This window comes from Falco rusticolus, chromosome 7 (genome assembly GCF_015220075.1).
Source record: "Falco rusticolus isolate bFalRus1 chromosome 7, bFalRus1.pri, whole genome shotgun sequence".
Lineage (NCBI taxonomy): Eukaryota > Metazoa > Chordata > Aves > Falconiformes > Falconidae > Falco > Falco rusticolus.
The window spans coordinates 41,338,347-41,364,974 of NC_051193.1; the positions used below are offsets into that span (position 1 = coordinate 41,338,347).

The 26,628-nt window shown below is 34.2% G+C and overlaps 1 protein-coding gene across 4 annotated transcripts in view; it reads right to left on the reverse strand.

Annotated features, from left to right (window-relative positions):
- PPP4R4 (protein phosphatase 4 regulatory subunit 4) overlaps positions 1 to 26,628 on the reverse strand; it is a 69,442-nt gene that overhangs the window by 13,540 nt on the left and 29,274 nt on the right. For 2 of the 4 annotated variants that reach the window (XM_037394667.1, XM_037394666.1), the window contains exons 4-14: positions 22,332 to 22,479; positions 21,537 to 21,610; positions 19,258 to 19,364; positions 16,629 to 16,736; positions 12,289 to 12,410; positions 9,592 to 9,714; positions 6,828 to 6,997; positions 5,645 to 5,764; positions 3,572 to 3,649; positions 1,961 to 2,044; positions 502 to 684 (exon numbers count right to left, since the gene is read on the reverse strand). In XM_037394667.1, coding sequence (XP_037250564.1) covers positions 502 to 684; positions 1,961 to 2,044; positions 3,572 to 3,649; positions 5,645 to 5,764; positions 6,828 to 6,997; positions 9,592 to 9,714; positions 12,289 to 12,410; positions 16,629 to 16,736; positions 19,258 to 19,364; positions 21,537 to 21,610; positions 22,332 to 22,479 — 1,317 coding nt within the window. Of the gene's footprint in view, positions 1 to 501; positions 685 to 1,960; positions 2,045 to 3,571; positions 3,650 to 5,644; positions 5,765 to 6,827; positions 6,998 to 9,591; positions 9,715 to 12,288; positions 12,411 to 16,628; positions 16,737 to 19,257; positions 19,365 to 21,536; positions 21,611 to 22,331; positions 22,480 to 24,137; positions 24,236 to 26,628 lie in introns of those variants that run through there. The other 2 variants (XM_037394668.1, XM_037394669.1) reach the window with 2 other exon arrangements.

Here is a 26,628-nt window from a genome sequence, read left to right on the forward strand (position 1 = left end):
TTCTATATTGCAGGTGTTAGAAAATAAATCTTACATATTTTCTTACAACAGACAGTTTTACTCTTGATTTAAATTCAGTAAAATTTCAGATTAGTGGCTCTAAATGATCATTCATTTTTAGAGTAAACTGTTCTTTCATATAGAACAAAACACAATGGAAAGTCACGTATGGAATCAAGAAAAAGGCGCATCTCAGAGGGAAAAGTTTTGATTTACCTAGAAATAAACTGATAATAAGCACAAGGAAAGGAAAGAAATCTTGGGTGGGAGGAAAAACATGACAATCTGTCAATCCAATTTTGTTCCTCAAATGGGGGTTAGTTCTCAGAGCAATTTCTCAGTCATATAAAAAAACCCCAACCTGATATACCACATGCAATGAGAAACAGTACTTTAAGACCCTGATATATTTAAGTACTACACATAGCAAATATCTGGCAGCCATTGTTCTAAATAGCATAAACAGATAAAAAACAATGTGAAAGAGACAGGCAGGCTCACATTTGTCAAAATGATTGTCAACATTCTGTGAAGAAAACGGTAATAAATCTGATCACTTGATATGATATGAGGGAGACATGCATATTTTTGCAGTAACTTCTCGTGAGTTCTCCATTTTAAAGAAGTTGCTGCCCTCTGTTCTGCTGTCGTTAATGCAGGAATCAAGTCAGGAATAGACAATAACTAGAAATAAAAATATAAACATGAAAATAATTTTACATCTTCTAGCTGTATGGTGTGTTACTATGCGTAAAAAGTACATCACAACAATGTAAGAAGGAAAGAGATTTTAAGGGGTCAATTAATTACTCTCCTCAGACAGGATCAGCTATGCTGTGATCATTTTCAGCAGATATTAGTTTAACTTTTTCTTACAAAAAATTAACGATCGGGATTAAGCAATCTCCCCTAAGCGGTAAATTCCACTTAACTAGTCAAAAAGCTATTCCAATACCTGATTAAATACACTTGCATTTCCAACCCTCTTCCTGACAAAGAAAAACTGATCACTGTTCTCTTCATAATACTCTTTTATAGCTATGAAGACCATCATAACACCCCTCCCCAGTCTTTTTCTCGAACCAAATAAACCCCATTTTCCTTCTAGCCTCTCAGTTTTTGCATTTATTCTTCCCAGCTCCCTGATTAATTTTAGCAGGAATTATATATCTTTTTTCAGTAGGAAGCAAAACTTTATAGTAGCCAAGCTAAACTCTCTTTAGCACTAAGCAAAATGAAACAGACTGCCACACTTGACATTGCAGTTATATACATTTACAGCTATAAACATCCAACAGATTCCCATTTTAAAATTACACTCTCAGCTTTTGTCCATACATGAAAATAAATTGATTTAGTTCTTATGTTGTAATATCTCAATTTCTCTATACATTTAGGAAGCATGCTCAAAGCAGCATCCTGAAGCAACAGGTGGTCTTTCAACATGCCATTTTACAGGTGAGGAGTTATTGAATAAAATGTTGTTCAGTGGTTCATACAATTAAATCAGCAAAGTTGGGAGCTGAATATAGATCTCCTAAGTCATAATTCAGTGCCTATACTTCAGGCAATAGATTTGCTTCTAGCAGAAGCTGTGTCTGAAAACAGCAACCATTGGCAGTTGCCTATATTTTTTAAAAAATAATATTTAGGTATTAGCTATCACATCTTCAGCATGAAACCAACTTTTGTGTTGACTTAAATATTATATTTCAAAATGTGATCTATTTCAGCAAATCTCTGGTTAATTAGAAAAAAGTCTGAACTTTCAAAACCTTTTCTTTTTACTTTAAAAAATTATAATGTCAACAAAAAGTCAAAACAGCACAGAAATTTTATATTTTTCCAAAGCAGAAACTAACTATCTAAGCCTTTTCATACAATATATGCCTGAACAACTTTGTTACTACCTTCATTAGAAAGCAAATAAAAAAAATATAAAAACCCTGAGAATACTCACCTTGCTTTCGGATCCACTGTTTTCTCCTCCATTAGTCATTAGTTCAAGGATTTCAGGAAGGTGACCTACCAGGGCATCTAACACCTATTTAAAGAAAAGCTGCATGAATGAGGTCTATATATTAACTTGACACGATTTTTATCTCTCACCAACATATCCCTGCTGACACCTCTTACGTTACTGTTCTCTCATATCCATGTAAAAAAAAAAAAGAAAGAAAAAGAATGAGATTAAATACATTTGCATTGATGAGGACTGGGATTTAAAATTGATGTTTTAGTGTATTAAGTAATACCTTCCTTACTAAGTACACACTTAATTAAATTTATCTTAAATTTCAGTTTAAGAAAACAAACTATAGTTTTGATCTAAGTGAATACCACAGTCAGTGCTTTCTAAACTATTCACAGCAAACAATATTTGAAAATGTACATTCATACTGAAGAAAGATCTGTATTTCATAGACAGTTAAGTAAAAGCCTTGGCAAACACAAGGAATGTTTTCATATATGTATTTGTCAGCTGAATCTTAAAAGCAATTTTTCTTGCTTTACAAAAAACTCCAGTAGATAAATGAAAATAGAATATATATCTTCTATTAATAGAATAACCATACTTTCAAATGTTGTTTTCAAATATTGTACTACTTGAAACTAGACTAGAAAAGTACATAATTAAATATTTTTGGCACCAATTCTGCCTGAGGTGGTGTGTAAGACAAAGCACCGAGTACTTTTTATTATTTAGTATTTATTATTATTACCAAGGAATTTTTCAAAATGACCAGCTGCTCAGTCTCAGCTTTCAGGTGTTCAGTTTGAGAAATCTTTTAAGACGGGTCAGAATTTCATAAACAATAAGTAGATATGCTATGAACACTTTTAATTTCCTTGAAAATGTCTAACAAAGGGAACCAAAAGAAAAACCTGAAAGCAAAGCTCATTTTTCTATGCCACATCTAAAGATCCTACACAGAAAACAAAAAAGATGAATATTGGAATAAGTGGTATCAGAGGAAATGGTGATTTCTGTCTCAAACATAAATATTTGTCTTTTTTTCAATCCAAAAAAGTCTGACTATATTGTCTGCAATATAGCGAAGTGATTCATGTTTTACACAGGTTGAAACTGAGTTAAAGTGTCCTATAAACACTCACAGATTCTGTACCAGATCTTGGACTGAAACTCTTTCTATAAATCTCGATCTTTGAACCACACACATCTTTTTCATCTCCTCTTCAAGTCCATAAATGAAAATAAAACAAAGCAAATAACTGGAATGTTATCAATGACTATTTTAATATAGTATGAAAACCAAATCTTTCCATAGAACTTGTACGCTAATAAATAATGGAACAATTAAAAGAATTTAGAGCGATTATTTTTAAAAGCTAATAAATTCACTGTGGGTTTACTAAATTCAAACACCTTTCTATTTTCCTCCTTTTTATTCACAGAAGGCTGGCATCTTTATGAAGCATCTGTGAAACAGAAGTAAAAGCTGTTTATCATTTCAAACAGTTACTGTACCGTGTTATTGCAGTTATCAAACATCAAGATAATCTGCCTCAATGTAACAAGCAAAAGAAAGTTCCAATAAAAGTATATTACCTCCAGTGACTCATCCTGTAATAGGGTAACCAGTTCTTTATGTATTGCATATACACCAGAATTTAAAAGCTTAGCAACCTAAAAAATGACAATGAGATAGCAAGGTGAAACATTCTTTACTTCCATGGCACTACAACAACTATACTACATGTGCTTATTTACAGCAAGCATGAAGAAGGGATGCAGAACAATTGTTTAATATCAGCCTTCTAAAGCTGTACACTTTCCCATGGATCACATTAAAAATATGCTTATACAAAGAAACAGGCTTGTTACCTATCCATGAAACTTACTTTTAGAATTAATTCTATTTCACATTTACCAAAAACTTTTAAGACTGCACTGCAAGGCCAGAAAAATTCCTTCTAGAATAATCAAATGTTGTACTTTATACTCCTTTGGAGAGTGAATAGTCAGCCTGCTATATAATTTACAGAAGATAAAATATAAAAATAGGCTTAGCCTGTGCTGAATTTTAAGTCTCCCTAACCTTTTCATCTGAAGTTTTCATTCCTTAGTTCTCTGGTTGTTTTTTTTTACTCTGATTCATAAGTCACATATAAATTTCTAAAAAAACCACCAGCAGTCTCCACACTGTTAAAAAGTTTTTATAGCAAATATGAGAAAAATATGAGGAATGAGATTTTTTCCATACAGAATATTTAGATGATGCTTTTTAATAGTTTTCTTTGTTTATATATGCCAAGCAAAAATAAAAGCTTGCTTCCAATCAAGACAAAACTTTAAGGAAATGGCCACAGGAGTTTATTTAACAAAAAGTAATCAACCTTGCAGTTAATGTCATAAACTACTCATTTTTGGCTGTCATTGGTTGCCTAGTTATGGTGTTAAAATTAAATCAACCAGCACTAAATGTATATTCAGATCAAGGTATAACTATACAGTGTTGGTTTTTTTTTAAATCAGTTAAAATACTTTGCTTATATTTAGACAGTACCTTAAAAGTGTTATACACCTAACACAAAATATTACATAGAATTAGATGCTAGCTTTACAATTTCAACAATTACTTTGCATTATTGTTCATTAAGACAAGTCATCAACAGGTAATGAGAATGGGAAATTTATTAAAATGGTGGAAATAAAGCCACCTTAGCTTCATTTATGCCTCTACTAGTGATTTAAATGCTTTCAGAAGTTGGTTAACTTACTAATTCCCCCAGCAACAAAGTGAGATAAAAGGCTAGCTCGAGTAAAACACTATGAAAATCTTGAAGGTCTCCCTATATGGGTTACTGCAATCAGGAAAGAGTTCATCTTCATTTTCAGAATTCACCCCATACAGTGAATAATATCTATGCAGTTGTACATTTTTTAAATTTTACAAAAATAATACAGTGGAACTTAATGTAAACTGGATGGAATAATAAGAATACATATGCCTTTACATCTGCACAAATTTCCAAGCAGTTTCATATTAAATTAAGCATTTAACTTAGATTTGATTCATGTAAATATATTCCACAGAACACAAGCATAGTAGCAAACTGTACAGTTCTAAAGAAGGTTTTCAAGACCAGAAATGGCAAGTTCCTTTCTCCCTTTTTCCTCATTGCTTTCTAATAGCATTGAAAGCCTTCAAATATTGTAATTACTACAATTGCTTATGTTTGTGGTACTAAACCATTATAAGTTTCTTCTAGCTTTTGCTCCTTAAAATCTCGCCTAGGAGTAGGCTCTTGTAGCCAAATGTCACACAACTTAGACTAACATATACATACACATGTACAAATACAGGCTAGAAGGGATTGAACACTTCTGAAAAACTAAATCATTTCAACAGGTTTTCTCAAGTCTTTTTATTTTGGTTAAATAGTCACAAACAGGCTTAAAGCAGAAAACGGCATAAAATAAAAAGATTTTATTAAAAAAAAGTATTTTTATTATTTTACTAGTATAATTTTACTAAATTCACTAAAATTTATAAATTAAATTTTATAATAAAATACAATTTTATAAATTTTATAAATTTATTTTTTTTAAAAAATATAAATTTACTAGTATTATTTTACTAGTATAAAAAGTACTAACAAAGAACTGTTGTAGACTTACTTCATAGAAGCTTATGGCCATAGTATATCTGACAGGAACCTCAGGGTCATGACAAAGGCAGAAGAATATAGAATACAGTTCTAAATGGAAGTTCTTTGGATCCACAAAAACGATCATAGCCTGTGGAAAGATAAATTCCTTTATTAACTGTATAGCTAAAGGACCACATTATCGAAGATTACTAGGTGAAAACATTGAGGTACAACAAGCAAGACACTTGGGAGATAACAGGTTGTGATTTTAAAGAGAAGGTGTGTCATTTCTGATGGCCATGTCAAAACACAGGTGCCAGACAAGTTCTGGAGTTGAGAACTAAACTGAATTTACATATCTTCCAGACACACTGCAGGATTTTCTTCTGATGACATAACTTAAAACCACAACATAAAAACACCTTAGTTGTATAAATATCGTTAATGTTCCTGTACACTAGTGGAAGCTGCAACTGGAGACTTCAAAAACAAGAAACATTTTAGCAAGCAGCAAAGCGAGCATCTGAATTTCAACATAATTATGTGTGTACATACCTTGGTTTTGCTCAAATGAACCAACAGATGTCTACCTACCTACAGGGTGCTTGTCTTTAAAAGGTAGAATAAAAATAACTGTCTACTGGCTCTCCGTACAAACATGTTTTCTTTAAATATAAATGCAGAATGTTGAAATACAAAGTAGATTTACAGAAACATGAATGGCAAGTTTAAAGACATCACATAAACTTGAAAAGACTTTCTGTATTCAGACAGGAATATTACTAAAACATGAATCTAACCGTTCAGATTCAATCTTCAACTCCCTGGAATACCATGGTTGACAGCAAATGCAAAAACCTAGCTCTGAGCAGTTTGAAACCAGGGATTCTCACAGCCATTTTCTCAAAGCCCTTGTGGTAACGGTTTGGAGAAAATGTGTAGGAAAAAAATGAGACCAGTAACCTCTTAGAACAACACTCTCCAAGTCAAAAGTTCCCAATAATTTTCTGAGGCTATGGAACGAGGAATCTTTTCTGGTAACTCTTTTGGAGAAGCTCTACTTTAAGCCATCAACTTGAGCTTTCCAGAGGAGAGCTAGAATCTAGCTAACAAGGCACAATTGGGAATAACTTCTCTATCATTCATGTAGTCCTATTTAGTGAACTATAGGCATGACACAAATTATTTAACCTGAAATTAATGTTGCTTACTGGAAAATTGTAAGCACAATTCTTCCTCACTGAAATATACTTCTTTTCCTGTTCCAGAGTTTGAAGTTGTAGTTGATTATCATTGTGGCCATTTTCCTGCTGTAAACCCAGTGTGGAAAGCTTCTTATAAAATTCCAAAAACCGTAAATGCTGTTCAGGAGTAAAAATGCCTAAAAATAATAATAAAAAAAATTACTTTCTTCATTACAAATGCTATTAATAATGGCCCAAACAAATCTCATTTACAAATCTATCAAATATGTCGATCTTTATGCCACCTCCTGCCTCATCTCAGTAGAGTATCATCAGCATACATTATACAGAAAAAGTGATCACATAAAAATAACATCTAACTATAAGAGAGTGAATCTTAATTTCTGTCCATATAGTTATTGAAATACTCAGAACATTAACTGCAGGATTATGAATATGTATGTTTGTTCCTCTAAGACTGATTTCTTCTTGATTAAAATCTTTATGGAACTCAGCCATATGAAGAATGCATGCCTGTAGAAAGTTGAAAAATAAGGTCATGTTGCTACAGATAACAAAGAGGTGTAAGAATAAAATTAGAAAACTCAGAAAAAATGGAATGCAACTAACAAGATGACTTCGAAAATTACAAGTCATTTTATAAATACATTACTAATAAGAGAACAATCAATGAAAGGCAGTTTTCTACTGAAGAGAGAAAAGAAAGCTATCAGTGATTGGTACCAAGAAGGTTGAAATGCTTAATGCTTTTATTTTCTTTCTCAAATTCCACTAGTATCATCAGACTCAGTATAATTAATATCAGTGACAAAGATTTAAGCTTTAAGTAGAGAAGGGACAGGTTGGTAAATACTTAAACCAGTTTTTCAAAATGTGCAGGGTCAGATGTGCTTCATTCCAGTATTCAAAACTATTTAAAGTACTAGCTGCTGAAATCTTAAATAAGTGAGATATCAGAATAGAAAAGTGGTACTGATATTTAACAGTTGGAGAGGGGAAGGACAAGTCACATAATAAGAGATCGGTCAGATTACTTTCATGTTTTTCAAAAAAACTGGAATAATAATTAAAAAAATCTACTTGTAAATACTGAAAAGAAAGTAAGAAAATGAGTGGCAGCCAACATGGCAAAAGCAAAACTTGTCAAATATATTCCATTTCCTTCTAGTACTGGATTACAGGTCCTCTGAATACAAAAGATGCAGTAAAGGTCACGTTATTCACAAGCAAAATAAGGGCTCAGGAAAGAGAGATGAAAAACTACAAAGATGATGCAAAACTGCTTAGAAAAACAGTTAAAGTTACCCATGGCTCACTGACAAGATTAGGCAAATGTATAAAGAAAGGTCTATCCTAGTTCTGGTGCTATTTGGTATTTTCATTGGTTTTTTGAGATGTTGGATTAGAGACTTGGCTTATTAAATATTCTGATAGCATCAACCTAGGAAGAGGACTGTTTACTCTTCACAAGATAGAGTTTAAAATTAACTTCAGAAACTGGATACATGGTCTTAAAACTTTAGACTATTATTCCATTAGGACAAAGGTAAGGTACCATGCTTCGCCACATCCATATCACCAGCACAAGACCAGGAAAGAGAGAGACTAGCTGTCATACTTATGTAAAAAACCAAACCAAACCAAAAAAAACCCCGAAAAAACCCAAAACAAAAAAACCAAAAGTGCCCTTGAACAAATACTGTCAAACTATTGGAAAAATAAAAAGGGGGGACAGATTTTCATACTGAAAAATGCAAAGAGCAATACAGCTGGGAAGACCCATGAAGCAACCCTTTCACTTTGCTCACCTCTGCCAAGGTGTAACACTTCAAGAAAAATATGAACTTGCTAGACAGCATTCAGAAGTGAAGAGAAATGGGCCATTAAGTTATTCAGCCTAGAGAAAAGATGACTGGGAAGACACGATAAAACCAGTATGGACTGCCGTAGCTCTGTATCTCTGTAAATAACAGTTTGACATGTGGAACAGCCCTTTCAAGTTATTTGTAGTGAGGCAATGGTCCCTTTGACAGTCTCTAACATGAAAATTTTAAAGATCCATAAGAAAGATCAAAGGGTTTAAGAGTCTAGGAAGAAATTTTCTACAATATAAATCCATGATTCTGTGTTGTCCCTCCCCAGGTAAGCTCTGTGTAGAGGGTATGTGGTGGGCAGAATTATCAAGGAAAGATCTGCTGCGCTTAGGTGAAAACCACAATTGTAGGTACAGATTTGGCCTCAGCTGCAGCTGGGAATCCACATGCCATTAGGTCTCCTTCCTCCCCCGAAGTTCCTTATGGGCCACCTCTGTGCGGTGCCTCAAAAAGGGTATCAAGCACAGAAGTGAACATACACAGTCAATATCATACTGCGTTTTCAAAGGTTTCTAGTTTCAAGAGTTTAGTCATCCAACTCATAAGCTCTAGAATATACAAGAAGGAGTCAAAACAAATCAGTCAAACCAATAAACACAAACCACCACATTTCCTCTCTGACCTTGTCTAAACAAACAACTCTGTCCCTCTCTAAACAAAAACCTCTGTCCCTGTCTAAACAAAAAAAAGAAAAAATAAACAGATGGAGACCCAAAAAGGAAATTTACAAAACCCAATAGTTACGCAATAGATGATTTCAGAGTTTTACTTCCATCTTTCCTTCCCTAACAATCATTTCATTTGATACATTCAAATCTGGATATTTTTCAAGGGCTTCAAATTCTCCAGTCTTCCCTAATTTTTAAGATGTTTTTTAAAGGAACATTAAATCATACCATATAAACCATTACACAGTTTCCCTAAATGGAATGATAAAGAAACCAAGATAGATTCATCTGCTTTGAAGGATTTTTCGCAGAATGATTTCACTAAGGGGAGGACAGTTTGACTCCTATCATCTGAAAAACAAAAGACATTTTTAATGTTAGCCATTTATCAACATCTAAAATAAAGCACAGAGAGTAGACTTCCATAACAAGTTATGAAAATATCATTTAACATGCTCAGGACTATTTTTGGCAGGTACTTACTGGAGGTAGAAAACAGAAAGTATGGAGAATGACAAACATACTACCATAACTCAGGTCCTAAATTTCAGTACCTTACCTGTTTTGTTTGTTGTTTGTTTTTAACGAAAAGGCATTCCCCCACTAAAGGTTGAGACAGAATAAATGAACAGGCACTAACTTCTCCATTCACCGAGGATACAGGGAGAGAAAGAATACTGCAATACTCCTATAATAAGATTTCCTACAATAGTAGGAATACAGGGAGATCAAGACCAAACATGACCATGACAGGAAAGGAAATATCTGGATACACTGGAAGTGAATTTTTCCAACCTACTGAGAAGAGGAGATTGAAAATCTTTTAGTAAACAATAAATTCACAGAGAAAAAAAATAATTAAGGAGAGAGGAAAGAAATTAAATCATTCAGAGATTAAAGCCAAATCCAAGCACTCTGCCTCCTTATAAAATAAAGGAATAAATTGTCAAAGAAATTTATGTGCTTTGGCTTGTTTTAAATAAAGTCATCATATTTTAAAATGTTCAAGTTTTAAAGGGATTAGGATTTTTTAATTGTAGATCAAGACCAAAACTCAGGAGATAATTATGGCCGAATAAAATACTTAGGTCAACGTGAAGAAATGTCTTGATGCTGTGAGAAAGACACCCTAGGATATAATTTCGGGTCATCTACCTTCAAAATGTTCATTTTGTAGTTCAGCCATGAACCTAAAAACCACACAAAACCAATTTCTAGAAACACATTCTTTACAAATCTGCAAACAATCCCTGATTGCTTTCTCTAAGCTTTTTTCAACAGCTAAAAGCAGTAGGTACAGCGATTGAGGGAGGGAGGAGTGAAGACTGGGAGGTGCAAAGAGAAGCACAAACTTGTTAGCATCAATGCAAAAGCTCAATAATTTGAAAATTAACTTACTATCATACTTTACTGATATAAGCACTAACTGCTAAAAACTCCATTTATGGTATTCTCCCCAAAATTATCTTATTTCTTTATGTACTCTTCCATATGGCTTATATGCAATCATGTATTTTAGTAATTCATCACCAAGTTCCTGCACAGTAAATATTTGCTCCTCACTTATGTATCAGGAAGGAGTAGCAGAGTCAGTAAGATGGGAGTAGGAGTGAGAAACGTGGTGCAAAATACAGAGTTGCTAATGAAGATAAACAACTGAGAGTTTGGAAAAAGACAGTATAAAGAGCAAAGTGGCAAATAATGAGCAGCGAGAGCAACGATCAACAATATAAAATATTTTTTTGAAACAGACTATAGCAATGATCCATCATGTACTTTGCTGTTTTGTACATTTCCAGTTCTAAAAAACCCACAAATAATCAACACCAGAGAACCAACCAATACAGAGCCAGAAAACCTGATTGTTATTGTCTTCTACATCCCTCTGAAAAAATCTAGATGGAGCAGTTGATTGGAGGACAAGGCACAGCAGTCACCCAGAATGTTCCCCTGTGCTGGAGCAGTCCTAAAGTTTGTCCCGGTCAACGCTGAGCTGAACTGGCAACAAGAACCCAAGAGCCATGACTGTAAGTAATCCACCACCATTATGCCAAAAGAACTGGATAAAGAACAGAGAATTTCTCCTTCCTTATATGAAGACACAGACACTCACCCCTACACCTGGAGAAGCATGAAATACGCATGTTCGTTAGAGGAAAGATAAAGCATGCTGAGAAAGATACAAGGATGTACATTTTCTCTTTTAAATACAGAAAAGCTTTATTAAATACACATACTTTCTCGTTGCAAAGAAGAAAGCTTTCAGTGTCATATATCTGCAAGTTTAAAGGAATTTAAATAGAAGTTGATGATGCTTAGTACTTCTAAAACCAATCAATTGTGCGCACTGCAGCTTATGGGACTTGGAGGAATATTTTTTGTTCCAAAATTTGCAAGTGTATTTGACATATAACACTGGATGTTAAAACCTGCAAGACTTACTGATACACACACAAATATCATATCATTGCCCCAGTCTGGGTGCTTCAGCTCAGAAGTCAGGTTGCAGCCTTTAGTCAGGACTGGCTTTACTTCAGTTAAGAAGCAAAACCTAGCTAAAAGCAAAAAAAATACAAGCAATTGCATCTGTTGAGCTAACATTCGTATTTTGTGTATTGACAGCATTAAGTGAATACTAACAACCCAATATTCCCGTCATTTATACAGTACTTTTACTCATTCCATTTAACCTTATTACATTAGAAACTTGGAGTAAGATAACTGATTTTGGGGACAACTGGTTCACCTTCCTTAAAAGTGCTATAAAGCACTGCAAGTCATGAAATATATAAAGGATAAAACAATAAACAAAATAAAAACAGAAATGTCTGAAGAACGCAAACGGAACAAAAAGCATTTCAATACATTTATAAGATCCATTAAAGCATTAAGAACTGGGCTAGTAAGCCTAAATTAAATGCTTACCTGCATCAAACATATCAAGCAGATTCACTAACGTCTCAAAAGCTGCAAGGCGTACACTGCTGCCCTCATCTCTTGCCAGTTCTACTAATTCAGGAAGCACCACAGTTTTTGTTAGTTCTGTCCTGCAAAGCGAGTCAAGCAGTCAAGAGAAAATATGTAATGAAAAAAGTATTGCTCCAGCAAAACAGAATTCTTCCTTGAAACACTCATTTAGAAATTCTTTGGGTGGCTAAGAATGAAAACTCGACAAAGTTGTAAGAAAATGAAAATAAAATAAAAACTTCCAGGCAATCAGAGGCCTTTATTTTTTGTCAGCCAAAGAAACATGCAAGTTTAAAATGTGAAACTTTATCCCCAAAAAGGCATTGAAATTAGCTTGAAATAAACCAGAGACAATGCAGTCTGAAAAAACACAAAGGAGTCAGCTACTTCCCTGTGTCACTAAGAAAACTCTTCTGATCAAACATGTAGAAACTGCTCAATGCAATGCTCCACAGCCAAAATGATTAAACGTGAGTCATGCTGAAGTGTCTGGAAATCTTACACTCCAAAGATGTTCCTTATTTACAGAGGGTAAGCAACTACTGCTCAGAGAAAACACGGTTTCCTAATTAGTCCAAACACTAGCTTTTAGGCTTGTTTTAAAGTAGTAAGGAACAGGTTCTGCTTCTCTTTTTGCCTTGGTAATTACTAGCAGTGTCTGCGTGTGTGATGGTCCTCACCACTCAAACATCGGCAGCAGAACACTATTTATTAGGGACTGACTTTGAAATCAGAGTTTAATCAGAGAGGTGAATAAGGAAGAGTTAAATACTCTTGGACACAAATATTTGCGCAGTAAGGTGACTGGCACAAGTAAGATGAAAAGAAATTCACTTCTTGGAGCAAAAGTACAGCTTCTGTAGAAGAAACCAATCAGCATAATTTCCCATGCCCCAGTGTATAACTGATTCCTGATTGCTTTAAGGGATTAGAAGGAGCTTTTCTGCAGCCCTACTATCAACAAGAACAGGGAAGACATACTCGGTACTTTTTTCTTTTTTTTTTTTTTTTTTTCTGTTACGCTCATTTTATATTTATAGTAGGCAAGTTTCTAGTGTTTGAATTTGCCTCCATTTGAGCTAAGAAGCCCATTTTGCCCTGTTCTCATGTACTGCCTCCCTGTCACTTCCTGAAAGCTTTTGTGAGCACCACATTTCAAGGATGGGACCTCAAAAGTTTGTAATAACCAGAGATCCAGCCCTCAGTGTTTATACTGCCCAAAACATAAAACTGCAGCAAAAGACTGATAAAATTACACTATGTGAGCATTAAATAAGATGACGAATTCACACCTATGTTTGACACTGAGCAACTGTGCATGAAGAGTTTAGATTCTGTCATTTCAATCACAGTTTTAATACAGGCCTGATCACAACCTCCAGGAAGGATGACAGATTTTTACTGAAAATGCCCCAAAATACTTCTTCCAATCAGGCTAAACAACTAGCAGCTGTCCCTTTTGTAAGTCAATTATGAACAATAACACTTTCAAATGTTTATAATCAGCAAAGTGATTTGCAGCTTACAGAGTTTATTATTATTACCAACAGATTAAGATGTAGCTTAACAAAAAGATGATTAATCATTCATATAAAGTTATTTGAAAATGTCATGATATCATTTAGTGGTAACACCACTAAATAGTAAAAATAAGCATTGGGACTGTTGTCACATTATGCTTTCAGCATTTACCTAATAATGTGCTTCTTTCTGTTTATTTAATTGTCTTTATTTTCCTACTGCCTACTCATCCTCAATACAGTTCACACACCAAAAATACCGACAGTTCACCATTTGTTACTAGATTAAAGCATCTAAATCATTGGGAAGGGACTAGACAAAAACCTGTGAAAGTAGTGTATATGGATACATAAATGCTAAAAATCAACACTGGGGAGGAAAGAAAGAAAAATATATACAATGGACCACTAACTGATAACTACATATTTAGCTCTATTAAACCAGTACTCTAAGGCTGGCTAAATCATCAGCAGTACTATCATTTGCCACTGTGTAACACCTATCTTCTTTCAAGACTTGCAGCTCCCACCTATAATAAAGTCAATTTTGTTAACAAACAAAACTGCTGAAAGCAGATTCACACAATTCACAGTGCTCCTAAAAGCTACCACTAAAACCACTTTTTGGTTCTCAATAGACTGAGCCACAGAGCAAGACAATCTAGGCAGCCGTACATTTTTAAAACATAAAAAATGTTTCCAGTTATATCTGAAAGAAGTATTCTTTAACTATATGTATATCCTAGATAATTTATTTTACTCAGAATAACCTACTTACATTATTTTAAAAAATACTTTTCTGTATTATGTGTCACAAATCATTTTCAAAGCCAAATTAATATGATTGCTTCTCAGCTCTTGACTATAGTAGAGGTTAATTGAGAAGGTTAGAGGAATCCATGGAAATGCACACAGTATCTCAAATAACACACCAAAAAAAAATCTCATGGAATTGATCAATAACCAGTGAGGAGAGAGGAAGGAAGGTGATTGAGACAGACAAGAACGCAAGGCCTATGAAGGGTCAGGGGAGCAAAGGATAGGACTACATTCTGAAATCAATCAGGAAGCAAAAAAAACCACAGATGCTTTGGAAATGCATTTCTGTGGATTTCCATTTTGGTGGCATCAAAAAACTTCAAAATAGTATGACAGTTAGAACGGTCCCTCCCTTCAAAACTCAGTATATATGAAAAAAAACCCCAAACCACCCTGGTCACTCTCTGAAGACAAACAGAATCCCCTCTTTCACTCATCTTTAATCTCCATGAAATAGAATCCAGTTTCAAGATACATAAAGATATATATGAGATACACACACACAGTAAAAATAAACACAAGCGCAGATTATTCAGTAATTCAGTTTGGCAAAACGTGTCTTAAATTTTCAGTTTTACAAATATCAACAATACTGACAAATACTCCTTTTCTTTTCTGTAATCACAAGTTCTTTTAAACCCAAAGCCATTCAAGATGGAAAATATGAAAATTATTTACTGTGCTAATTATGTTTTGTTATCAAAGACAGTAAGTATAAAGACAAACAAATTATTTAGTGAGATAAATAATATTGTGTTTTCACATTATTCACATTCTCTGAACTTTTGCAGGACAAGTACCTTGCAGAAGAGCTGCCTAAAGCACATATATATAAAATTATTTTGTACACGATATAGACAAGTTTATCTAGGCATCTATAAACTACTATCCTACATGATCTTACCAAAACAAAGTTAAATTAAGCACATGGCAGTAATGCTTAGTTCTTGTGTGAATATTCATTCCCTATAATAGAGTAAGCTAAAACACTGCCTGAACATACACTTTCCCAGTATTCCATGGCTGAGAGGTAAATTGCATTGTTTCAGGAATTTTTGGTGGTTTGTTTTTGTTTGTTTTTTAAATAACTCAGAATCTGAGCCACAACATAATTCTCCATTAAAAAAATCAAAAAAGCAAACACCACACACACACACACAAACTCATTCCACAGCCACACTGAAGTGCGGATTTACCATAGCTTTCAAATTACATCTCAGTTTCAGCCTCATCCTTGAATTTGCTCATAAATTCACAATTTTAAAGGCCAGAGCGGCTCCTAAGATCTAATCTATCCCGTCTGCATAAACCAGGGCAGGGAACCTCACTTGATAATTTCTTCAGGTCTCTAAAAGCTGTTACTGCTTTTGTTTTCTCTTCCTGACACAGTAACAGGTGAACAGACCTAAAATTTTAAAATATTATTTCACTCAGAGACCAATCCTGTATGGGCAGTTAACATGTTCTTTTTAGCAAAATAGAAGTTCCAGTTTTTTTCTACTCCTATTGTGTGCAATCTTGAAGGTCTTCAAGCTTAGAGTAAAAGTTGATACTGAACTGAAATTTGCTTACAAAACACTTTTAGCATCTTTTTGCAAAAAACTGCAAAGTAATTGATTAGAAACTGCTCAAATTTGCCATAATCCTCTTCCACTTTTTAAATAAGCCTAATAACATCAATGGATAATTGAAATGATTTCAAGATGCTATAAACAAACTCATTATTTACAAAAAACTGTATGGTTCAGCAGTTTTACTATCAGAGAGGAACAAAAATCTGAAAAAGGAAAAAGAGCCAGATGCCAACAGCCAATTCCTAAGAACATATCTGTACGCTCCAGATTCATCATTGAGTACACATGAATTAAGCTAGAGATCTTAAAAGTAGCTTTTAGGTTACCATTAAGTATTTTAGAGAAAGATTTTGTGTTGAGAAGCCATTATGTAAATTGTACTCACCCTATTCCTTGAGCTATATGTTCTAGTTGCCGACACATGCAAATTCTCACTTCATACTCCACATCCTGGCACAGTGATTTTACCAATGGAAGAATCTCTCTTTTAATACTGAGAATGTGAATACTTTTATTAATATACAGAACAAGAATATATAAAATCCACTGTCATACTCAAAATTTACCTATATATTACTTCTAATGGCATTTTTTTAAAACTAATTTATCACACATGGCAAATTTTCTGAAAATGTGCACTTATAAAAGAATACTGTACATCGGACAAATATGTGCCATAAAGAAGCAGAAAAAGGATTATTTACAGTCATTATAATTTGCTCATATTTCATCTTTTTTTTTAATTACGAAAATAGAAGGTAGGCTTAGAGATGCTGTCCTCATTTAATAACAATCTTCAGTAGAATTTTTGAACAGCCACTGTAAGAATACAAAGAATTCTATAAATGGAATCCAAATCCCAATTAATTGTCTCTAATACCTCATCTTTGGTGTGTGTGTAGCACCCAAGAGACATTTAGGAAGCAGAAAATTAATTTAAAATTAAAAGCTTTAGTACTGCAATGCTTTTATGTAAGCAGTTCCAAGCATTCATGTTAAATCAATGGCAGATAGAATTCAAAACAGTTATTTTGTATTTAAGTAAAAACACATACTACAAATTGGCAGAACCAGCCATTGTGTTTCCTTTCACTGCCCAAGATGCTGTCATGAGTGTTCATAAAATATCTCTATCCAAATCCTTATGTTGTTGCAAAACTCAAGAGAAATACTATGAAGCCACAGACAAGCAAATTTTCAAGCCAGCTTGCACAGCCTCCACTCATCCTAGTGAAAATTAATTTCCTTCTTACAGTAACATTTGGCCTCAAGTTACAGAAATTGTACAAAGTCTTGGGAGTCTGGCATTTTAGAATACTTTGAAATGGGGACTACTTCCAAGAAAGCCTTGTTTTTAACTAGCTATTGGAACAGAGGGTAGAAAAACTCATGTTCTATTCCAAGGTCAGGACTTTTTCAATACTCTATAAAATAACCTGGGAGTCCTGTGAAATATGGAAAAAAAATTATAGTATAAATTTTATGAGGAAAAATGGTGCCTTTCTGAAGAAGAATGTGAAGATATGCTTATATATTGCCTGCTCCTAAGGGCAGACACGTCTCCTGAGCCTACACCAAGACCCCACTTGCAGGGGGCATGAAAGGGTGTCACGAATCTTACTCAGTCTGCCACATTCTAAACCTGTGGATCCAGGTCTCTTCAGCCCTCTGAACTGCACGCAAAGCCCTCTACCACAGGAGCAGTATGTTTCAGAAAATTCTCACCCACTTCTTAACATGTAGCTTCGTGCAGAAATGGTGCTACTGTCTGTTCCCTGAAATGAGGGGTTTCCTATTTAGTAAGAAATCATATTAAATAACGTAGTGAAAGAGGGTATGGTTATTTGAACTTATTAATGACTAATACTACCATAATTTGTTGTAAGATTCCAATTCTTCACTTTATTTTCATAAGAATGTAACATCAAATAAATAAAAGCCACTGTGATTCTGCCAGAATTCTATAAATTTTGAAGATAAAGATTTGAAGGCTTCAGTAACATTCTCAGAAAATACTACTTTACCATGCTTATTGACTTTTGCATGTCTGACAAGTGCAGTCTACATAGCAAATAAAGGTGTAGATGGCTTCCTTTTGGTTGCTTCTAGTTACTTTTTACAGAAGAAAAAACTGTAATTTAAAGATCAAAATTTAATTTAAATGTAATGAAACTGTAAATGTCTTGTCATACGATCCTGCTTTTTATCTTTCTATCTTATGCTGAATTCTTGCATTCTGGGGCAGATCAAAATCATTATTGGAGCTGACTTCCTCAGCTAGACATGTTTTCTGTGCATTTGGTTGCCCCCAGAGTATTCCTTTTGTAATGTAAAAGTCACATGGACAATTGCCTGGATAGGAAACCCGTGTTGTGAAATGGTCCTGCTATCATAAGAATGGATAAACTGTCCAAAGAATGCTCCATACCAACTGCTTTGGGCAGATGTTATTCAGATTTATTTTTATCATTGTTTCCCTTTTCTGCAACACTGTCCAAAACCCACAGACACTGAATCTAAGAGCTGGGATAATATTAGGCAACAACGGTGGCTCCTGATACATCTACATATAATCCAGGTTGACAAAAAAATGTATATACAAGTCAAATTCGGTTAGACAAAAAGTTAGGAACAAGAATTCTTTTCTTTATGGCAAGAAACTCTAAGGTGATGAAGTTGGAATTTGTCTTTAAATTGCAGAGAAATCCACAGTTTGGCTTATTTCCTGGTGAGAAAAATAATATGGAAGAATGGCATGAAAATGGTACCCATTAGAACCTGTGGAAGAACATACAAACTGAAGGTGTAAACAGATGAACATCATCCAGTCTGAATATGCTAGTTACATAATGAACACTTTTCTTAAATTAATTAATATCTAGATAAAGGGATCTGTAAAAAGAAAGCATTTAATTTTTGCAATAAAGTCTACTTTTCTTGTAGTAATTTTTGTCCGCTAACAAAGAAATTCTGGCATATACTCTGGACTGAAAATACAGGTACAGTCTACTTACATATGAGCTTCAAATTTGTTAGCTAATTTTCCCATGATTTTACAACTAACTAAGCGGGACTGAAGCGTTTGAGAAAGCTGTGCTTTGGAAACAAGTGGATTCAGGATCTATATGAAAGAAAAAAAGAAAACAGAAAAAAAAAAAGAAAAAAAAAAAAAAGAGATGTGAGCAGTAAATAATGTATTCCTCTTCTTAAAAAAAACAATCCAAAAAAGCATATCCCAAATGTCATCTACTCCTTTCATGGAATTGCTCAATACTAACAGTAATAGTGGCTGTGTAAATTAATACTCTGTTGGAAACCTGTCTTTAATATTCAGTGCTAATTATAGTATATTAAAACCATATCTTGGCCCAAATAACAGTTTATGATTCACATCACAGACCCAGTTTTACATCTGTCTACTTGTGTCTTAATTTTAGGACTAAGTTGTATATGAATATTTATAGCTGTTAGCTGCTAATTTTCACAAAAGTTGTTAAACATGTTCCTGAACAAGAAAAAGAAAAAGGAAGCCTCTCTAAGGTTCTTTTTCATAAGTTTTCCCAGGAAACACCACTTAACATAAAGCGCTGAGCCAATGATCCCTCCTGCTTATGCATACTGTGGGGATCTATAGGGAAGAGGTTTCATTTCTGTACAGATGCAGAAAACCTGCATCTTTATTGGAGCTCTGCTTTCATTTTTCGAATCACCACTATGGTGCCAGAAACAAAGGCCCGTAGAGCACCATATTTAGATCTATTAGTTTTGCCCAGAAATAATCACAGAAATCCAGGTGCCAGGCCAAAAGGAACATTACAGAGTTATCTCCTGTAGTCTGCCACAGTTCCTCACCCAATCTGTCTTGCAGAGCTCTATAAAAGGGTAATAAGGGTAAAGCTCAGGAAAGTATTCTAAAAGCATTTTTCTTCTCCTTTTACCAGCTGAAATTTTGAGGTGAGAGAATCTGAGCGCTGTAAGGTCAAACAGATCACTTAGACTAAAATTAGTATATAAGGTAAGTTTCTAACTACAATACTGGATAAATAAGCATATCATTAGTTATGTACAACACTGCATGTTACTTATTTGGTCTTTGAACTACGACGGCAAACACACCATGTCCAGTAATACTCCAGTTACTGAGCTAGACACAGTCTCTCCCATGAAGTGACCATTGCCAGAAACAGGACACTGAGTTAGGTTGACCTTTGGTCTGAAGCACACACCTTTCCTCACATCCTCAGCACCTACGATTGTTTTACGGTTTTTACTTACAAAAAAAATTAACAACTAGAATAGTCTCAGTTTTCTGATACAAGCATCCTTCAAGTAACATAAAAGGCCCCTTTTCAAATTCAGGTGTCTGTACAGCTGCTGAATCAACACTGCTTTATCAGTTGTGATCTTCCCAAAGCAAATTCTGGTGGAAACTTACAAATGTGTTCCTAGAGGCAAACCAGGAGAGAAACCCCATCTTGCTTAAACGGCATCTTTAAAATTACATTACAAATGGATTTTGGAGGTGACTAGAATAATTTATCTTTTTTTTTTTTTCCCAACCAAACTTTTCACCTTTTAGAAATTTATTTTTTAAACAGTGTTGGATTTTAATTACCCCCTATTTTAATAGGTACTTTTATACTACACAATCAATCATATATTTAAATCTCCATATTGTTATAAATTATAAAAACAATAAAATATGCCTGTTGCAAAGCTTTTAAACTTAATAATGAAATATGAATACTTAAAACTGAATAAATTAGCTGAGTAAAAAGGAGTGACTTTATGACTTAGTGACAGACTTCCTTCCTCTTTCTTGAGCTATACAGTGAAAAATTAAGTCTTTGCAGGGCATTTGGGGTTTTGTACATCAAGAACAACTGAAATACACAATCAAATGGATGTCTAGTATTTGGTCCCACTTAGTAGAAATTGGAATTTTAGTCCGGTAGCAAAGAAAATGTAGTTTCTTCATGAAGACACAGAAAGAGATACTATACTGTAAACCAAAACAGGATACATAAAAACCTTTTACTGAGGATACTAAGTGTGGTGGAAGTGTTACAGTAAATAGTCTTTATCTGCCAAAGAACACCAAAATTTGTTTTTAAGGTCACCTTCCTGTCTCACCTTTTAGCACATTCCTCTCTTACAGTATGTTCCACAAGCATTACTGTTTTCACAGGCATGGAACTGCCACAAATCTTACTGAAGTGAATGAAACTTGCAGGGAAAAACAATCTTACAACATATTATTAACTTGTTAGCGTATGTGGGAGAATATTATTACCTCATGTCTGATAGTCTCTTTTGGTAAAGCTTCTATTACAGCAAGAAGAGTTTCTAGCCATGCATTGCTGACACCTGTTAGAAAGAAATGGGTTGTATGTTGTTCTACAGATAACAAGTATAATAAAACACACATCAGTTTTACAAAATTAGTTCTCAATTTTTACACACACCTCTTCAAGGAGCTATATATCTAAAAGCCACTAGACTAACATTCAAGACTTCAGACTAAGAAGTAGGATAGGTGAGAAGCAAATTCTGTCCCTGATGCTTTTACCTTTTCTGTTCCTGTACAAAAATAATAATGATCCTGTTTGTTTTGAAAAGATTATCTCCCTCATTTAGAAGCATAATGTTTTCTTATGCCCCCCAAAGCATATTCTTTTCTTATGCCCACTGAAACTTTCCAGTTTTACAAAAGGCCACTTTTTTTTCCTTGCATCCTAAAAGTAGCCTCAAAGTAGTCAAGAAAAACTAATCATCAACCATCCTTCCTCCATTTTCTCAGCCAAAAAAATTCCAGTACTTCAGTAGAAGCTCAGACTCGGTAACAACTTTGGGATTTAGTCCTTCAGGCACAGTGGTTTTGTTTGCTTCAATCAGAATTACATTTAAATATTAGCCTGTAAGTGCTCAGCATACAAAAATCTTTTCATTCATGCAGGTCTAGGTACAAAGTCACACAACTGCACTCACACAACTGCACTCACTGCTTTACACAGTATTATTGTACGGTCACTAAGGAGACAAAATATATAGCAGTAAGCAGTCATCAATACAGTTTTAGAGCCCTGACCTGCATCTCTGTGTTCCAGGTTCTGGAGAATGATGTGTAGGAAGGAGTGGGAGTATGTATGAATGGACACAGACTCCTCTTGCAGAACAGTCAAAAATGAAACAGCAGCTGTTAACTGCATTTCCACTCCTGCAACATGCAGCACCTCCTGTATAATTACAAATTATATCAATTTAGTGCAGAAGTGCACTGAAAGAACATTCAAATTTTTACATTCACTTCTAAGGGTGGATATGAAACAACCTGGGTAAACTACGAAATTGGCTGTATAATTATTTTCTCTTAACAGCAATTACTTGGAGATATTCAAATCTCTTATATTATAGCATGAACCTTTTAAGAAAAATAAAGCTAATTATAATATTTTTTGTGACTTTCATTTTTATCAATGCACATGTCTGAATTTTTCTACTTTAAAAAATGAGAGGTAAAAAAAGACCAGCCAACAACTGCACTTCTGCTGTTTATGTGCATGAATTAAATTAAATATTTCATTCAGCCAGTGAGAGATACTAAAGTAGAAGAAGGCAATTTAAATTTTGTCCCTTGCCAACCGATGTGGAACACAAATGAAAATGTGTGTATATGTATAAAAAGCCCCTTAAAAATAAAGCAAGATGTGCTAAAATATTTAAAGTAACTCAGCATTTACCAGTACTCAGCTTTAACCTATAAGAATATAAGTAAGTAGACTATCTTTCAAAGCATCGGTTCAAAAGTTAAACAAAGATAACATGGGAATGAAATATTACTACATTTTTTGAATGAAAGAAAAAAGGCAATTTATACTTCAGATTTATGCACACACCAAAGACCTTGCAGGATGCAATCTATGACATAGCATTGTAAGTATGTACATCAGCTAGATGAACATCTCATTTGTTTACTTCTCTAAACGTCTCTCTCTATCTCATGAGAAAATAAAGGGCATTATTCTACCACTAAAGCAATACATTTATTTTATCCAAACCCAGTAAGAGTTTAAAGCACATACTTCCTATTTAACACTTAATATATGTGGTTTTCTTTTTTTTAAGTGCTTTAGATGAACCGTTTTTTCAGCAGATCACATATCAAAAATCAAGGATAAGCTATATTTAATTTTTTTAAAAATCAGCCTAGACCAGATTAAGAAAATATCCATTGTGCACCTGAGTATTACATAGCAGAGGTATTTTGCTGAGAAAATACAGTTTGTAGAGAACATCTGAGAAATTATTTAGCAGACATTGCTTACTTCAAAGTTAAACAACAAGTTTTCATTGCACAGATGTAAACCAGCTTGTGTGTGCAAATGTATAATTGTATTTTATCTGGTTTCAAAGAGAACCACTGCTTATCTCTCAACAGCTGCCTCAGTTTACAGCTGTATATATTTGTAAAAGCATTCTCCGTGCCCCTGCTCCCCAAATGAAAAAAAAAACAAAAACCCAAACTAAAAAACAAACGACAAAAAACAAACCAGCATTGCACAGCTTACCAATCAAAGTGTGCTAAAACATTTGCATTCAATAGCCATGGAAACTGCTTTTGTTATCTCCACAGCCTGCCTCTGTCCTTGTTCCTCCACTGTTATTACAACAGCCACAGCCAAGAATAAGGACACCTACCAGTTTTGTAATTTCAATGTGCATATTATTCTGGATTTTGGCTTACACTTGCTCAAAAGAACATCTCCAAAATAATCAAAAGAACTATCTACCTACTGTAGATGTTAAGACACCACTGCAGACCAGAACATAATGGAGCTGAATTCAATTCTATGTACGTATTCACTTTGTATGCAATGCAAACAGGGTTACTTACCATCAAATAAAGTTTCCAAATAGTCTCCTCCACAGATCCACACAACTCTGGATAATCATGTGTGAGAACACATTCTCTGGATGTGCCTCCTCATGGACCTCGGGAGACATTGAAATGTAAATTTCTAGATTGCTTACATGCCTGCCTGCATTGACGTTTGCACTCAGAAACTCATTGATGTTTCCACATACGAAAATATATGGATCCCCTCATTCCAGTTTCACTGAACTCAAGTTGAGGGACTTAAACTTATTTGAAGTAAATTCATTTAGGAAGTAATGTATTTTTCTATACATGGACCCTTCACAGATTCTTATTCTGGAGGAAAAAAGCTTCTCCTCTTTATCTCAGACAAGTGTATTTAATGGAATTTAAGTGTATTGGCATGTTCTTGAACTATCCTAATGTCTACGGATTAAACTCAGGCATCAAAACCTGCAAAATTTAGAAAGCCTGGCTTATTCCATTAATTGAAAAGCAGAAAATTTACTTCTATTTTAATGCACTTTATGTCCTGCAGCGATAGAATTCTCTTGAAAGAATGCTGCAAGCAGAAACATAGTCAATTGTTTTAGGAACTGTGTTGACATGACAGAAATCTTGATGTAGGACTAGAAAGACACAGAAATAATGGAGATTACAGAAGCTCAAAGGTACAATAAGGATGGACCTTAAAATCAATGTTTGGTATAAGAGAGGATGAAAATTACCCCACCTCCTCTTAAACTATAAAATCAACTAGGGAAAAAGAAAAGCTTTCAAGGGGAGACTGATAGATTAGAAAAATAAGTAACTGCGAAAATTAGTTTAGAACTTATCAGGCAGCACTAAATGAGGCTTGATGTGTACACCTCAACAGGAATAGCCGTATTTTTCTGCAATCACAACATTTGGAAAAATCTCTTTATTAGTCAATCAGATAGACACTTGCAACCTCCCTCCAGTACTTCTGGTGGCAGTGCCCAAGGATGGAAAACACGGAAAATACTACTAACATTGTTTGAAAAAAGCCACTTGGTGGCACAACAAGAAATGCCAATAAGAATGTCTAAGTGTTCCCTAAACCTGCATTTCAATGACTTCCAAGGTTCATGAGGAGTTGCATGCAGAAATCCAGAGTGGGGATCTCTATGCAAAAGAACCCATACAAGGATGTCACTTATTTTTAAATGTAGAATTTAAAATTATTTCATAATCTCATTCCTATGTTAACATCTAAATGATATACAACATATTTATTTTATTAGCATAACCAAAATACTGACACCCAATTTAATCATTACTTAGATCTGGCATATTTATTGATGCATTGTATTTTTGATTTCATTCAACTCAGTCCTAAAACCCTTATGTTAAACACATAAAGGGTCTTTGATATAATTTTAATTTAATTAGGTTTTAAGGAACTATAAGCAATTTGCATATATCATTTTCTACATTTATTTATAAAAGTAACCAGACTTACCAATTTCTGGCAAGTGAAATAAAAATTTGTAACGTATCCAGCCAGAATATTACTTTCATTTATTCCTTCCTGTATCTGTTTTATCCTCAGCTGTAACCAAAACAGTATTTACATTTGCTTTGGGTTTTCTGCAAGTATGCTAGGCTAGTTTCCCTATCCAGTTATATGGTGACAATACTTTCAAATAAATAGCACCCTGAAACTACTATACAACTTGTTTTTCATGTGCAAATTTGAATTCACAAATGATTTTTCCCAATCTACAGAAGTGAAGCCAAGGCTAGCAATTTAAGTCAGCTTATTTCTCTGCAATGCCAGACTACATCTGCAAGACTCCAATCGCAGTTGAGTTCAATTATGCCTTTATAGACTATAACAGTTTCCAGTTAATGGTCTGGACTATTCGTCCAATAAAAACAAGGATAAGAAAAAAATAGGTCAAGTGGTTAATGATGCCAGATACTCTTTTGCAGTTAAAAGTGCAGTGAACATGGGCAGAACAGAACTGTTCTTCTATTACAGATTAAATAAATATTAGATAACAGAGCACCATTGAAGAACCTGCTCCATAAGAGTATAGCCACAGAAAGAAATTTAACTCCTATACATTCCAGAAAGTTTCAATTTATAAAGCTTAAATCTGAAAAGAAGACTTAGATTTAGACTGACTTCATTATATTTCACTCTCTTACCTCTGCCTTGAGCCCATTAACTTAAGTTTCATTTAATTTATCATCTAGGAAAGCAATCAGTTTGGATTTAAATTCCATTGCAAGTTGAAAAATACACTACTTTTCTCAGTTATTTGCTCAAAGATTGAACAGATTTATTATTGTCTGCTTCATGTCTAATATTTCTATCTTCAGTTCCTAACTCTTCCTTCTTCATATACATGTCCTATTTAATATTATGCAGGAAGATACTTTTACAAAGTAATTAAGTACTGCCTGATCTAAACACACTGAGCTCCAGCTCCCACCGTACAAATATTTTCCAGGCCCTAGGCCCTGATCACAATAGTCATCA